The sequence below is a fragment of the Schistocerca serialis genome, chromosome 6 (assembly GCF_023864345.2).
Source record: "Schistocerca serialis cubense isolate TAMUIC-IGC-003099 chromosome 6, iqSchSeri2.2, whole genome shotgun sequence".
Lineage (NCBI taxonomy): Eukaryota > Metazoa > Arthropoda > Insecta > Orthoptera > Acrididae > Schistocerca > Schistocerca serialis.
Window position 1 is genome coordinate 91,841,623 of NC_064643.1, and position 17,252 is coordinate 91,858,874.

The following is a 17,252-nucleotide window of genomic DNA, read 5'->3' on the forward strand; positions in this document are numbered from 1 at the left end:
GGTGACCGGCACGCCTTCCCGCTGGGGAAGCAGCGTGTTCGACCGCGCGGCTAGCCGGGCGGGCTTACTAGAACACGTAGTCAGAAGTCCGATTCGCCATCCGAAAGATTGCACGTACGTTTACACAGGCACTGAATATTACGCAAACTGCAAATTCTTCAGCAATGGACTGATACGCAAATTGTCTCTCGGGCCTTATTTAGACAAATTAGACAAATGCACTGAAGAAAATGGACGAAGGAGTTAACGACTTTAGCTATTTGAAAGTTAGACCCGGGTATATGTATTTAAATATGTAGGTGTTTTCTAACGTATCAGAATACTTATTTACGGCCTTTATTTTCGAGACAAGTGAGTGGAAGACCCACATTTTTACGAAAACTGAGGTGTTGGTATACGGAAATCAAGTTTATTCAAATGTCTGAATACAAATAATTTGTTAACGCTAACATCAAAAATGGTAATTTAATCAATCGTCACATCTGGTCACATTTTTAGTGTTCGGGGCAGACTGTTGATCCACACAGACCCTCAAGAACTTAATGTCTTTGCATCAAGAATACCTTGATGTGTCGGTTCCGCTAGATGGAGATGGTGTGAACTGTTACTAAGAAGAAAATTCTGGTTCGTACAGTGCCTGAATGTCCCCCCGGTGGCTTAGGGCCTCCCTTTGTGGAGACAGTCGCCGGGAATTAATATCATTTTAATAAATATTTCCAAAATGAGATTTACATTATTTATGGAGCAATTTGTGCAACATTTCTAAGGATTACACAAAATATGTGGAAGTCTGCACAAATGAAAAGGTTCCATAATATTTTGAGAAGAAGAGAAATATATGAACGAGTGAATGATAAAGTTGTTAAAAAGAGAATAGAAGCTTTCGAAACGTGGTACTACAGAAGAATGCTGAAGATTATATGGGTAGATCACATAACTAATGAGGAGGTATTGAATAGAATTGGGGAGAAGAGGAGTTTGTGGCACAACTTGACAAGAAGAAGGTTCTGAGGCATCAAGGGATCACAAATTTAGCATTGGAGGGCAGCGTGGAGGGTAAAAATTGTAGAGGGAGACCAAGAGATGAATACACTAAGCAGATTCAGAAGGATGTAGGTTGCAGTAAGTACTGGGAGATGAAGAAACTTGCACAGGATAGAGTAGCACGGCGAGCTGCATCAAACCAGTCTCAGGACTGAAGACCACTACAACAAACCCCGGTTTTACACGTTTGTTTCGTCAACCCTGAGTATCTGCATTGATTCGCAGCTACGTTTCCCGTTCCATCAACGTCCATCTCTTTCTCACCTAGTCCAACATTTTTACGAGCGATGAGATCGTTGTGATGTCCAAGAGATCTGAAAATATTTCCATTTACTTTCAGTCCACATTCGCAATTATACATTTGTAGAAAACACGAAACGCAACAAAATTTGCAGTTATCCTAAGAAAGCTCTTTTATTTTTATTCCAATCGCCGTGTAGTCAATTACAATGTATGACGACCATTTTGAAGTTCTACAAAGTAGTAAGAAATATCACAATCCAAACAATCTTTCAGCGACATATAAATGTGATACGGTCAGAAAGTAACAAGCCAAAAAGGCTCGTCGTTTTATGTAAGAATGTGAGTATGAAATACAAAGTATTCGAACTGTCATGTTGACTTTGTACAACACTTTAACAGACCAAGGTGCAGCGACGACAGATATGCGTGCAGACAAGCGCCAGTTGACGTCGCTGGCTCGAAGAGATTGAACGCCTCTGTCTTATTATTTTCTAGGCCTTCAAGTTAATCATCATAAACCGAAATTTATTACCTCGTGTAAAATAATATGGTCCGTACTTGGAATAAATGTAAAAAGTCCGTACATACGACCCCGCGCCGCACGACACCGCATCTGGATAACGCCACTGGCAGAAGACGACTCGCCTGCCGCTCAACGTGATATGCTTATAAACAACGAACTTTGCAAGCCACCAAGTTACTGCAAGAAAATAGTGCAAAATTCACTTCTATGTGAGAGTGTCTGTACAAGAAAATGAAGTGTATTTTTCTTTTTCAATGTTAGATGGATTTTGTATACTTATTCAACTCTTCCTTTTACTTGATATTTATTTTTAATGTAGTAAAATGCGACAAATAAACCCGTTAAAATGTTGAATACTACTTTGTGATTGCCTACAAGAGAAAGCGACTAAAAAAGATCAAGAAAATAGTAATGAACATGCTTATGATGTAAATACTTAATTTTCTGCATGTTGTAGCTCCTAATTTCGTGGTTTTGGGAAACTTATCGGGGTACTACGAAGCCGTTTCGGCACTACAATAAAGTGCAGCACAAAATCTAAAAAAAAAAAAAAATATAACAAAGGAATAGCGACCTCTTAGCTGTGACACTTGCCACAAACCAGCGAAAGGCCCTTGCAGTGTGCACTGCAGTGTCATGTCCATTCCACATATCGGATACAAATTGTGAAGTTGCCCTTGAAATGCGTATACAGATTCCAAGGTACATCTGAATGGACCTGTCTGCATTAGCTTTGTAATGACACTCCAAAAATGCATAGCTCTTATGGGTAAACTTAACCCCGTGCTGAAGGCGAGTGATGTGTGAGGTAATGTATGTTGACGACAAAAATACTGTTCTGAACAACCTAAACAAAGATGCGGTTATTTGTGTGCGGTCGTGGATTGAAAATAAATAGAAAAAAATATAGCACGGAAGTTGATGAACTGAATGCCGGACATTTGCCACGCCGGACATTTGCCACATTTGCCCCTTCGCCAGGTAGCGATCCCTAAGGCAAGGGACGCCCTTCCTCGTACTACTTCTGACCTCTTTCAAACCGCCGTCTCCACATCTTACTCGATACAACCAGTACGTAAGGGACCTTCTTCTTCAACATCTTGGCCAAATTCAGAGCTTATTTTCCGAAATAGAAATATTTATAACTTTTGGGAAACGAAAGCAATACCGACCATTATGTCAGTATTTAATTAATTCTGCCAAGTATAAATATAGACCCCTCCGTCTGTACGGTAGCTTTCTTTCACGCTTACTGATTTGGATAAAAACAGTCCATCGCCATGAGAGCAACAAGAAAGGAACGATGTAATGAGAATGCGAATGTACACTAATCATTTCTTTTTGATCACTGCATTTGTGCTTACTTTAATTACTACAACTGTATGCCCAAAAGACAATAAGGAAAGTAGAAATAGGTATGTGAATGTTTGAAAAGAAGAACGACATACTCCAGATTAATTTACTCTCTAAAATGCGATATCCCTTGCGGCGAAACATTAGTTTGTAAAGTGTAGCTGGACAATGTTCAAAACATGACTGAAAATACGTTCACTAAATAGAGATAAGATCATCTATGATTGACATGTCATCTAAAGTCGACATACAGTTTTAAAATGTTAGAGATAAGGAAATGAAGTAATACAGAATGTTGTTCTACATTGTTTAGCTCTGATGTTTACAGGGTCACAGAAAAAGCATCCTAGGTTTTGGAGGGAAAAGCCGTAATTGTAATGACCCGCACTACAACAGAAACAAAAATCACAAATTAAAGAAAAATAATGTAATGTGTGTTCCAGCTCACAAGCGACATTGAAGCAGACAGTTCCTGTGACTTGGTATGGGCAGAGGTTATATTCGATAACCAGAATAAATTAATAACTGGCTCCTTCTACCGACCCCCGGTCTCAGATGAAACAGTTGCTGAACAGTTCAAAGAACACTTGAGTCTCATCACAAATAGGTACCCCACTCATGCAATTATAGCTGGCAGTGACTTCAATCTACCTTCCATATGTTGACAAAAATTTTCAGATCCTATTGTATATAGAAAAAAAACTTCCGTAATTGTTCTAAATGCTTTTTTAAAAAATTATTTTGAACAATTAGTTCACGAGGCCATTCAAATTGTAAATGGTTACGAAAACACACTTGACCTCTTAGCCACAAATAATCCTGAGCATCACGACGGATACAGGGATTAGTGAACACACAGTCGTAGCGAGGCTCATTTCCGTAACAAAGAAGTTCACCAAAACTAAACGCGAACTATGTCTATTTATAAAAGCAACTAAAAATTCGGTTGACGTCTTTCTAAGAGACAGTCTCCAATCCTTCCAAACTATGTAAGTGAAGACCATATGTGGCTTAAGTTCAAAGAAATGTATCAACAGCACTCGAGAGATTCATACCAAATAAATTAATAAGAGACGGAACTGACCCCCATTGTACACAAAACACGACAGAAAGCTGATGCAAGAGCACCGAAAAAGGCAAGTATAATTTAGACGAACGCAAAATCTCCAAGACTGGCGAAGTTTTACTGAGGCTCGAAATTTGGTGCGGATTTCAATGCGATATGCATTTAATAGTTTCCACAACGAAACACTCTCTATAAATGTGGCAGAAAATCCAAAGAGGTTCTGGTTCTAAGTTAAGTGAAACAGCGGAAAGCTCAGTAAGCCACGAGGAGGAGGAGGAGGAGGAGGCAAGGGACGCAACCCTTCGGAGCAGGTAAAATCGTGGCAAATGTCCGCACACCGATGAACTAGTCTCCTGCTCCTCACGGCACGTGACATCTTGGAGTCAGCTGTGCAGTTCCTCACGACGCTTTCGCCTTGCGCGGGCCCCTCGTGGACGGCAGCGCCAGAGAGATCAGCTTTCTGCAGAGGACCCAGAGCGCGGCCAGCGCAGCTGCGGCGGCCAGGGCGACGAAGGCGACGACGTCCAGCAGCAGGTACTGGTACCAGGACAGGTCCAGCGCGGCAGACCGCATGTGCGGCGCCCCCTGGTGCCGGGCCACGTACTCCACCCAGTACGCCGCCTCCTCCAGCGGCGGCCGGGGGCGGTCCCGGAACAGTGCAGACAGCTGCTTGGCCCGCGTCCAGTACCTGAGACACCCAACGACGACAACTCCAGCTTACTCCCGTGATAAGTTCATACGAGAGGCGCCTGCTAAGTTAATACGAAAACCAGGAAAGGAATCTTTTCGAAGGTTTTGTTTCTCAGAGTACACGAAGAGAAGAAGTGGGAGAACAGGACCGTTCAGGAGAGAAGACGAGAGCAAAGGAGAGTAGAGGAGGAACTCAGAGTAAAGGAGAGGAGTATAGAGTTGAGAAGAGGAGGATACAGGAGAGAAAGACAGACTAAAGTAGTGGAGAGGACAGGAGATGAGACGAGATGAGTTTAGAAAAGGAGAACAGTGGTGAGTACGAATGGGTAGAGGAGAAGAGTATGGAGCAGAGGAGATGAGGACTGAATAGAAGAGAGGAAGATACATTAGAGGGGAGAAGATTAGAAGGAACTGGAGGAGAGGAGTGGAAACTAGAGGATAGGAGAGGAGGATAAAAGAAGAGTGGAGGACAGAAGGGTAGAGCACACACGGGAGAGGAGTTCTGTATGCAGTAGAAGGGAGGAGGATAGTGTAGAAGAGAGAAGAGTAAGGTAGAGGAGAGGAGAAGGGGTAAAGGAGACTAGAGGAGTTAAAACTAGAGCAAAAGAGCATAGAGGAGAGGAGGATGGAGCAGAGGAAAGGAAATGAGAGGAGAAGACAGGAGATTGCAAAAGGACATAAGGAAGGAGAGAAGGATGAAGAAGAAAGAAAAGGAGACTAGCAGAGAGGAGAAGAAACAAAAGGAGAGGAAAATAGGGGAGGGCAAAGGAGATGATGATGATGTTTGGTTGTGGGGTACTCAACTGCGTGTTCATCAGTGCCCATAAAAGGTCTCAATTTTTACATAGCCCAATTTTTACGCTATCCAGTCTTGCCATTGTCACGAATGATGATGATAATGATGATGATGATGATGATGATGATGATGGCAACACAAATACCCAGTCCCCAGGTAAAAAAATCCCCAACCCGACCGGGAATCAAACCCAGGATCCCATGATGCAGAGGCAGCAATGCTAGCCAAGGGAACAGGAATACAGAGGGGAGGAAGATACAATAAAGGAGAGGAGGAGGAGAAGATAGTAGATGAGTCTAGAGGTAAGGTGTTGAAACTAGAACAGAGCAGAATAGAGGAAAGAAGGATGGAGGAGAGGAGAGAGGAGGGTAGAGGAAAGCTGAGGAGGAGAGAGTAGAGCAGATTATAGTACGAATAAAGGACTGAGGAGACAAACGAACAGTAGAGGAGAGGAGAATACAGTAGATGAGAGACAGGTAAAGGAGAAGAGGATAGAGGAGAGGAGGAAGAGGGCAGGAGAAGAGAGGATAAACTAGAAGAGGACGATAGAGGAAGAGAGAATAGAGGAGAGTAGAGGAGAGGAGATTCTAGAAACACTTTTGTTTTCCTCTCTAATGTTTGGACTGACGAAGCAGCTACTTGACGTAATGAAATTCGCTGCCTAGCATTTATTGTTTGATGTATGGGAGAGAAAGAAACCGTTACGTAGTAAATAAGGCCAGCACGAACAATAAGTCATTAACTCAACGTTTTTCTCTGCCAAATGGTCAATTGTTTTATTTGCTGTGTGACAGCAGACATTGCTATAATGAAGAATGATGAGACGTTTTAGATTTTTTTATGATCTTATCGATGATTTTTAAAAAAAAAAAAGCGATCATTTTGTTACAAGGACCTCGCAAATGAACCACTTTTGTTGGTTTCGTTTCGTCTTGGAACATTCAAACAATTGAATACAGATTCGTTCATGGCACATACGAATAAAGCTAGGTTTCATCTGCTGTTACAATGTTGCGTAAGTATTTAACATATAGTCGGTCGTTCGATTAATGATTGTATTTTTCCTTTACGTCAAGCGTTGATAAATATTGAATATAATGTCGTGTAGAAAATACCCCTTACATCTAACATCAATGATTCAGAGCATATTCGAAAACACTTTGTGTTAGACCTAGCCACAAAACGTACCGACTCAGTATCAATGAATAAAGGAGAAAGACAATTACGTAACTGATCACCCAACGTATTTAATATCAACATTGACGATGGTATTTGTAGCTGAATTTTTGAGGTAAACACATACAGCTCAGTCATTTCTTGGTATTAAAAAGACATTTTTAAGCTGACGACCTTACACTGATTTAAAGGAATTCAAATGGCCTGCAGATGGCTATTGAGAAATGAATGAAATATTTTATGAACATCTGAAAATTTCCGGTGCAAGCAACTACAACCATGGTTTTACAAGTAAAAGACTACACTTGTCGCTGACAACACATTAATTGTGAATCATTAATGTAAGGCAGAAACGGGACATTCGAGGACGTCAGCCTGTTTTTGAAGTATATAGTGCTGATCTCCATCAGTAAGCTTTGAGCAAAAGCAGCAAAAAAATTGTACGTATTTAGTTTGTTTTACGTCATGTTGTTGTTATGTCTATGTAATAACGTGCTAACATCGATCCTCACAAAATCCAAGCGAGACGTACACAATCACTGAAGGAAGGACTGTTGTGGATTTGTAAGTTCTATCTTCGGAACTGCATAGAATGTGATTTACAAGATCGCGTTCTGTAATACCACGTCTTAGGTTTGTCTTTACGCATTCGTTTTATTGCACCTGGTCTATTTTTTGCGATCTGTGGGTGTCAGTCGTTCGCACATTTTCAGCTTATTGTGAAAAACCATCAAGCGTAATGTGTTGGCTGCTTGTTATCTTGTGCAACTGTGGCGACGGTCACTTACGTTTTCCTCATACTTGTTCGTAGTTACTGGTTGTTATTCCCTTCCAGTTTGGTCTCCGTGCAGCTCCTACCTTCACTGGGTTACTACTGCATAAAGGCAAACGTTCATCTTGACGTTTCGATGTTTTCGGAAAATCGGACGCAGTACACATAGCGCTGAAGGGAATCCAAAAGTGCTAAACCATATTTAACGCAAAACACATTTATGCAGCTACATGTACTTTTATGTATGTAATTCATAAACGACAAGTGGCGGGCGCATAAAATTAAAGAATTCGCACGTAATTTGAAAGCATTATACAGTTTTCATGGAGCCTTTTCGTCTGAATGAAGCACATCTGGTACAAAATACCCGAAAATTTTCAGCTGCGAACCAAGGAAACTAGGGTACTAGCTATGGGAACACTGTGTACTATCTCGGGCCTTGGCAGGAAGCGCTATACATTCCTTTGGACGTGAGCTTCGACATACGCGTGCGTCTTTGCAAACATCATTCCTACAGACAAAATCTTTGGAGATAATTATTGACTAAACTGTTGGACAAGCAAATGAAAACTGGGAAAGGAATTTTTCTCTGAAATTTGTCTGTACTTTGTCAACACAACGTATCCGCACGCATCGGCAAGTCATTGTGTATGGTTGTACACTCCTGGAAATGGAAAAAAGAACACATTGACACCGGTGTGTCAGACCCACCATACTTGCTCCGGACACTGCGAGAGGGCTGTACAAGCAATGATCACACGCACGGCACAGCGGACACACCAGGAACCGCGGTGTTGGCCGCCGAATGGCGCTAGCTGCGCAGCATTTGTGCACCGCCGCCGTCAGTGTCAGTTTGCCGTGGCATACGCAGCTCCATCGCAGTATTTAACACTGGTAGCATGCCGCGACAGCGTGGACGTGAACCGTATGTGCAGTTGACGGACTTCGAGCGAGGGCGTATAGTGGGCATGTGGGAGGCCGGGTGGACGTACCGCCGAATTGCTCAACACGTGGGGCGTGAGGTCTCCACAGTACATCGATGTTGTCGCCAGTGGTCGGCGGAAGGTGCACGTGCCCGTCGACCTGGGACCGGACCGCAGCGACGCACGGATGCACGCCAAGACCGTAGGATCCTACGCAGTGCCGTAGGGGACCGCACCGCCACTTCCCAGCAAATTAGGGACACTGTTGCTCCTGGGGTATCGGCGAGGACCATTCGCAACCGTCTCCATGAAGCTGGGCTACGGTCCCGCACACCGTTAGGCCGTCTTCCGCTCACGCCCCAACATCGTGCAGCCCGCCTCCAGTGGTGTCGCGACAGGCGTGAATGGAGGGACGAATGGAGACGTGTCGTCTTCAGCGATGAGAGTCGCTTCTGCCTTGGTGCCAATGATGGTCGTATGCGTGTTTGGCGCCGTGCAGGTGAGCGCCACAATCAGGACTGCATACGACCGAGGCACACAGGGCCAACACCCGGCATCATGGTGTGGGGAGCGATCTCCTACACTGGCCGTACACCACTGGTGATCGTCGGGGGGACACTGAATAGTGCACGGTACATCCAAACCGTCATCGAACCCATCGTTCTACCATTCCTAGACCGGCAAGGGAACTTGCTGTTCCAACAGGACAATGCACGTCCGCATGTATCCCGTGCCACCCAACGTGCTCTAGAAGGTGTAAGATAACTACCCTGGCCAGCAAGATCTCCGGATCTGTCCCCCATTGAGCATGTTTGGGACTGGATGAAGCGTCGTCTCACGCGGTCTGCACGTCCAGCACGAACGCTGGTCCAACTGAGGCGCCATGTGGAAATGGCATGGCAAGCCGTTCCACAGGACTACATCCAGCATCTCTACGATCGTCTCCATGGGAGAATAGCAGCCTGCATTGCTGCGAAAGGTGGATATACACTGTACTAGTGCCGACATTGTGCATGCTCTGTTGCCTGTGTCTATGTGCCTGTGGTTCTGTCAGTGTGATCATGTGATGTATCTGCCCCCAGGAATGTGTCAATAAAGTTTCCCCTTCCTGGGACAATGAATTCACGGTGTTCTTATTTCAATTTCCAGGAGTGTATTTTGTAAAAGACTATCTCAGTTATATGCGCTAAGAATAAGACACGACCTTATGGCTATATTTGAAATCAACCTTAGTTCAATTGTCAGTCGAAATGAAACGGCCATAAGAAACGCACGTTGTTGGACGAAAGAGCAGTTACGAAGTCATAGATTCAGTATTGCCTCACATTTTCCTATATTTCTCCCCAAACTGATCTTACACTATGGTTGCTTCCACCAGTTTTTCCATTCTTCTGTAAATAATTCGTGTCAGTGTTTTGCAACTATGACTTATTAAACTGATGATCTGGCAGTGTTCACACCTGTCAGCATCTTCCTTCTGTGAAACTGGAGTTATTACATTCTTCTTGAAGTCTGAGGATACTTTGCGTGTCTCATTTATCTTGCATATCAGGTGGAATAATTTTGTCATGGCTTTCTGTCTTAGTAATACTGAGGAAATGTCATCTACTCCAGGCGGTCTTGTTTACATATAGGTCTGTCAGTGCTCTGTGAACTTAGTATTGATATAATCCATTATTCTCTTTAGCTGCAAACCCCAGAAGGCAGTGGTCAGACACATATTGAACACACTGTAAACAGACAGATATTTATATATCAGTTGTACTCACTTACAGTGTTAAATGCTTTGTCAAACAAGAAATAACATACTTACACTTTTCTGTCTCTGGAATGCTGCCATCAGTCCCTGTAGAGTTAACCCGAACTCCACGAAGAAAAATTTGAGACTGTTGAGGGATATTTTTTGAGCCTTTTGTTATAAGCGAACTGTGGCCTCTGGTGGCGAATATGTACTTTGTGTATGGGGTCACTGACTCCAATGGGAGAGATTATGGTATTCTGTGCTGTGCCTTCAGCAAAGGCAAACACATCATAGAGAGAGAGAGAGAGAGAGACAAGATTCCATGAAGGGCTCATTTAGTTGTTGTGAGAGCACTGCAGAGCTGCTGCACAATCTCTTGTGGCAGACACTACAAGAGAGGTGTTGTGCACAATGAAGAAGTTTACTACTGAAATTTTGAGAGACTTCCTTCTGGGAAGAGTCAGACAGCATATCACTTCCTACCACGTACATCTAATGAAATAACCACAATGAAAAAATTTGAGAAGTTAGAGCAAATATAAAAGTTTACCGACAATAATTCTTCCCATGTGCCATTCACGAATAGAACAGGAAAAAAGGGTGGCAGTCAATGGTACCAGAAGTACCCTCCGCCATACACTGTCGTGTGGCTTGCGGAGTATTGATGTATATGTAGATGAACAAGTGCTCACAGCTCTTGAGGTATGCACTTTAAAACCCATGTTTACTGGACTTTTTTCCTTGTTTTGGTCTACCCCATCACCTCTCAACATATGGAAAGCAAAGAGCATGCAGTAGAACAAATTTACTTCCCAACACCGAAGCTAAAGAAGGCCTCATAGCTCTTAAGATATGCATTTTAGAGCCCATGGTATTACTCACACATTGCAATGCAGGGAACCCCTAAAAGAAAAAAAGTCAAGCAGCTCGTTACCTATAATAATATAATTATCATTTATATATATCATGGCCTTAATTAGATTTGTTTCTGAGAAAATACCTTCACAACACTGAAAAATCTGTAATGTGCAGTCATCAAGTAACATGGTAGGATCTGGTTTCTCATAGGCGTCAACATATAGATGCAAAACTACTGTGGTGACTGTGGTGACTCACTCAGACCCTGGGGCGGTGAGCTTCCGCAGGGCGTCGACGACCTGGTCAGTGGTGATGTGGTTGATGTCGAGCTGGACGGCGACGCCGTGGCGCACCATGTTGGGCACATTGAGCTTCTGGTCGGCGAACAGCGGGATCCCCAGCACCGGCACTCCGCAGTGCACCGCCTCCAGCGTCCCCATGAGGCCGCCGTGGGAGATGAACGCCCGAACCTTGGGGTGGCCTGAGAGGGCAGAACAGCGTCCACTTCAGTCACAATATACGCAGAACACGTCTAGCTGCTGTTTGCCCCCTTGCAAGAATCAGGTTGTAAAAACTTTCTCATTGACACTTGAAACCAGTTTCCTCGTGTGGCACTTCCAACATTCTTAATTGTTTGTTTTCTAGTTTCCCTGGTTATTTTTTCGGTGATTCTGTGGTATCAGAACACCTTCTGAATTTTTTTATACAAACAAGTTATGAACAAACAGAGATTCATTTTCCTGACAAATTTAATACACTGAAGCGCCAAAGAAAGTGGTACAGGCATGCGTATTCAAATACAGAGATATGTAAACAGGTAGAATACGGCGCTGCGGTTGGCAACGCCTTTATAAGACAACACGTGTCTGGTGCAGTTGTAGACTGGTTACTGCTGCTACAATGGCGGGTTATCAACATTTAAGTGAATTTTAACGTGGTGTTATAGTCAACGCACGAGCAATGGGACACAGATCACACAGGTAGCGATGAAATGGGCATTTTCCCGTACAATCATTACACGAGTGTACCGTGAATATCAGGAATCTGCTAAAGCATGGTGTCTCCGACGTCGCTGCGGCAGGAAAAAAGATCCTGCAAGAAAGGGACCAATGACGACTGAAGAAAATCATTCATCGTGACAGAGGTGCAACCCTTCCGCAGATTGCCGCAGATTTCAAAGCTGGGCTATCAACAAGTGTCAGCGTGCGAACCATTCAACTAAACTTCATCGATATGAGCTTTCGGAGCGGATGGACGTGTACGGGTGAGGAGACAACCTCATGAATCCATGGACGGTGCGCGTCAGCGGGGCACTGTTCAAGCTGGTGCAGGCTCTGTAATTGTGTGGGACGTGTACATGTGGGGTTATATGGGATCCCTGATACGTCTAGGTACGACTCTGAAAGATGACGCGCACTTAAGCATCCTGTCTGATCACCTGCATCCATTCATCTCCATTGTGCATTCCGACGGACAGTAGGACAATGCGACATCTCAGACGTCCACAATTGCTACAGAGTGGCTCCAGGAACGCTCTTATGACTTTAAACACTTCCGCTGGCCACCAAACTCCCAAGACATGAACATCATGGTCAGACAGAGATTCCGAAATCAGATACTGGATTGTAAGGCGTACCAGGAGCAGATATAGACTCAGATCACAATATAGTAGTATGAAGAGTAGGCTGAAGTTCAAGACATTAGTCAGGAAGAATCAATACGCAAAGAAGTGGGATACGGAAGTACTAAGGAATGACGAGATACTTTTGAAGTTCTCTAATGCTATAGATACAGCAATAAGGAATAGCGCAGTAGGCAGTACAGTTGAAGAGGAATGGACATCTCTAAAAAGGGCCATCACAGAAGTTGGGAAGGAAAACATAGGTACAAAGGAGGTAGCTGCGAAGAAACCATGGGTAACAGAAGAAATACTTCAGCTGATTGATGAAAGGAGGAAGTACAAACATGTTCCGGGAAAATCAGGAATACAGAAATACAAGTCGCTGAGGAATGAAATAAATAGGAAGTGCAGGGAAGCTAAGACGAAATGGCTGCAGGAAAATGTGAAGATATCGAAAAAGATATGATTGTCGGAAGGACAGACTCAGCATACAGGAAAGTCAAAACAACCTTTGGTGACATTAAAAGCAACGGTGGCAACATTAAGAGTGCAACGGGAATTCCACTGTTAAATGCAGAGGAGAGAACAGATAGGTGGAAAGAATACATTTATAGCCTCTATGAGGGTGAAGATTTGTCTGATGTTATAGAAGAAGAAATAGGAGTCGATTTAGAAGAGATAGGGGATCCAGTATTAGAATCGGAATTTAAAAGAGCTTTGGAGGACTTACGGTCAAATAAGGCAGAAGGGATAGATAACATTCCATCAGAATTTCTAAAATCATCGGGGGGAGTGGCAACAAAACGACTATTCACGTTGGTGTGTAGAATATATGAGTCTGGCGATATACCATCTGACTTTCGGAAAAGCATCATCCACACAATTCCGAAGACGGCAAGAGCTGACAAGTGCGAGAATTATCGCACAACCAGCTTAACAGCTCATGCATCGAAGCTGCTTACAAGAATAATATACAGAAGAATGGAAAAGAAAATTGAGAATGTGCTAGGTGACGATCAGTTTGGCTTTAGGAAAAGTAAAGGGACGAGAGAGGCAATTCTGACGTTACGGCTAATAATGGAAGCAAGGCTAAAGAAAAATCAAGACACTTTCATAGGATTTGTCGACCTGGAAAAAGCGTTCGACAATATAAAATGGTGCAAGCTGTTCGAGATTCTGAAAAAAGTAGGGGTAAGCTATAGGGAGAGACGGGTCATATACAATATGTACAACAGCCAAGAGGGAATAATAAGAGTGGACGATCAAGAACGAAGTGCTCGTATTAAGAAGGGTGTAAGACAAGGCTGTAGCCTTTCGCCCCTACTCTTCAATCTGTACAACGAGGAAGCAATGATGGAAATAAAAGAAAGGTTGAGGAATGGAATTAAAATACAAGGTGAAAGGATATCAATGATACGATTCGCTGATGACATTGCTATCCTGAGTGAAAGTGAAGAAGAATTAAATGATCTGCTGAACGGAATGAACAGTCTAATGAGTAGACAGTATGGTTTGAGAGTAAATCGGAGAAAGACGAAGGCAATGAGAAGTAGTAGAAATTAGAACAGCGAGAAACTTAACATCAGGATTGATGGTCACGAAGTCAATGAAGTTAAGGAATTCTGCTACCTAGGCAGTAAAATAACCAATGACGGACGGAGCAAGGAGGACATCAAAAGCAGACTCGCTATGGCAAAAAAGGCATTTCTGGCCAAGAGAAGTCTACTAATATCAAATACCGGCCTTGATTTGAGGGAGAAATTTCTGAAGATGTACGTCTGGAGTACAGCATTGTGTGGTAGTGAAACATGGACTGTGGGAAAACCGGAACAGAAGAGAATCGAAGCATTTGAGATGTGTTGCTGTAGACGAATGTTGAAAATTAGGTGGACTGATAAGGAAAGGAATGAGGAGGTTCTACGCAGAATCGGAGAGGAAAGGAATACGTGGAAAACACTGATAAAGAGAAGGTACAGGATGATAGGACATCTGCTAAGACATGAGGGAATGACTTCCACGGTACTAGAGGGAGCTGTAGAGGGCAAAAACTGTAGAGGAAGACAGAGATTGGAATACGTCAACCAAATAATTGAGGACGTAGGTTGAAAGTGCTACTCTGAGATGAAGAGGTTAGCACAGGAAAGGAATTCGTGGCGGGCTGCATCAAACCAGTCAGTAGACAGATGACCAAAAAAAAAACCGGAACCCCTTGCATCGTGCTGTTCAGAAGAGATCTCCACCCCGCGTACTCTTGCCGATTTATGGACAGCCCTGCAGGATTCATGGTGTCAGTTCCCTACAGCATTACTTCAGACATTAGTCGAATCCATGCCAACGTCGCGGTGCGCCACTTCTGCGTGCTTTCGGAGGCTCTACACGGTATTAGGCAGTTGTACCAGTTTCTTTGTCTCTTCAGTGTATATGGCACTTCGAACGTTTTCCGTTTTCACTTTACATATACCAGCAGGACTATTAGTTATAACCCAATTGAAACTATGGAGTGCACGCCGTTTCGAAGCGATAGCTTCAAGTTTGCCAATATTTATTCTTTACTGTTAAGATAAGGCACAATTCAAGTAACAGAGCAACCGCAACATGCTGCCATTGCTGAAATACTATAGAGATGTGAAACAAAATAAGAAAGTTGGATATATTAAATACATTCATGCGCCCAGGTTGTAACGATACAATCGCGGCTTCCAGCTGTTAGAATACGTTAAAGAAACTAGACTCTTGGGGTCTGTGCATTTTGTTACTGTTTCGGACAGGGCAGATGCCTTGAGCGGTAACTAACGGTGCCATTTGCAGATCACTGCGGTTTTCTTGAAATATCCGACCACACGATCAGGGAATACTGGTGCAGTTGGTCACCTATCGGTCCTCCTGGGTGGGGCTAGCAAAGACTTCGCGCGAAATTCTGTCTCAGCATATCACAGAACAGACATAATTAGAGTAATATATTGGTAATTAAAACTTAGTGTATAAAACAGAGAAACAGTTACGTACGATCGACACGATTATGACTTAAATAAGAAAAGTAGAATTTTATAAAAGCAAATGTTGAAAGGAAATAGCAGAAGTTGTCAGAAAGGGGTGATGGCCACTCAATGATTGGCTGGCGCTTGTTACGAAGTGCTGGCTTAGCAGGGCGTACTACTTGCCCGGGATTCTCTAGCTCTCACTTTGCAGAAATAGATCGTAAAGTTCGCTTCTATCGGAGACTTGGTGGCTTTCACGTTTCATGTGGGACTGGTGGAGAATTTGGAGCGGTATGCTATGCCGTCTTGGTAGTTGGTAGCGGTGTTGGAGCGCGTTCGTGGAGCGAAACGTCAGACAGAATTGTGTTCCTTCCGCACTGTGACTTTTTTTGTGGTTATAATTACTGTGAGTCACGTATTAAAACCACCAGGGTATTAGACGTGCTGACATTATCTTGTGGTGCCGTGCTAAGTCTTTGCTAATGTCACTGTGAATGTAGATCTAATGAACTTATTTAAATGCCTGGCGACCGGGGCATAATAAAAATCTTAATGTAACTGTTATACTTTCACACATCTTCGTCTCAAGCGTCTTGGCTTTTGCGAACTTGGCCTGTACAGATGTACAGGGTTATTCATGAGTACGTCTGGTATATCAGCAGACTACTGATCGTATATTATGAGACATACAGAAAAAGACTCATATCAATGGATACAGCACGTCTCGAAGTTTAGTTTCTCAATACGCATCCTGGAACAGCGCAGCACTAGGGGACACGCGTGTCAGAAACAGGGAGGAGCCGTATTGACCCGAAAATAAGCCGCAATTTTTTCGTTGATCTCATCCTCGATAAGTTAGGGTGCGGCTTTTATCCGCTACCTCATCCCCTTGTCCTTTTATATACTCTCGCTGTAAACAAATGAGGTCCATACAACTAGCGTCAGCAACCGAAACTGGCGGCAAGGCATTTTACTACGTAAGAGTGCAAACTATTACCGGTATTTTATTGGCGTCAATATTGTGCCAGTCCACCAACTTAGTTTAACTAGCGTATTATTCCGTTTCAGTTGGACAACGGTAAGAAAGCCTGATTAATGTCGATTTGAATGACCGTTTAGAGCGAAAAGTGTCATCAAGCCAAGGAATTCGGCGCAGTTACGATGCAAGCTTCAAACTTTCAGTTGTGAGGTATACCACAATCAACAGAGAGTTCGGAAGAAAGTATGCACTGGCCGACGTTAGGATGCTTCAGAAGGAAAATGGAAGAAGGCTGTTTCAACGATAAAATCTCTCTCACGAGATACCTCTCTCACGAGAAATAATCCAACTGAAGTCCTCGGAAATCGCAAGAGTCTTAGCGAAAATTCCGTGCGAGTATTGGTAGTTATCATCCGTTGATATGGAGAAATATGCTCTCTGGAGAAGTACTACGCCCACACAGAATGCCAGTAGTTTACGAGGAGAAAC

At 43.4% G+C, this 17,252-nt stretch overlaps 1 protein-coding gene across 1 annotated transcript in view; it reads right to left on the reverse strand.

Moving 5' to 3' along the window:
- Positions 1 to 389: 389 nt before the first annotated feature.
- LOC126484201 (UDP-glucosyltransferase 2-like) overlaps positions 390 to 17,252 on the reverse strand; it is a 107,492-nt gene continuing 90,629 nt past the window's right edge. The window contains exons 6-7 of the mRNA XM_050107613.1: positions 11,444 to 11,666; positions 390 to 4,917 (exon numbers count right to left, since the gene is read on the reverse strand). Coding sequence (XP_049963570.1) covers positions 4,629 to 4,917; positions 11,444 to 11,666 — 512 coding nt within the window. The 3' untranslated portion in view covers positions 390 to 4,628. The remainder of the gene's footprint in view (positions 4,918 to 11,443; positions 11,667 to 17,252) is intronic.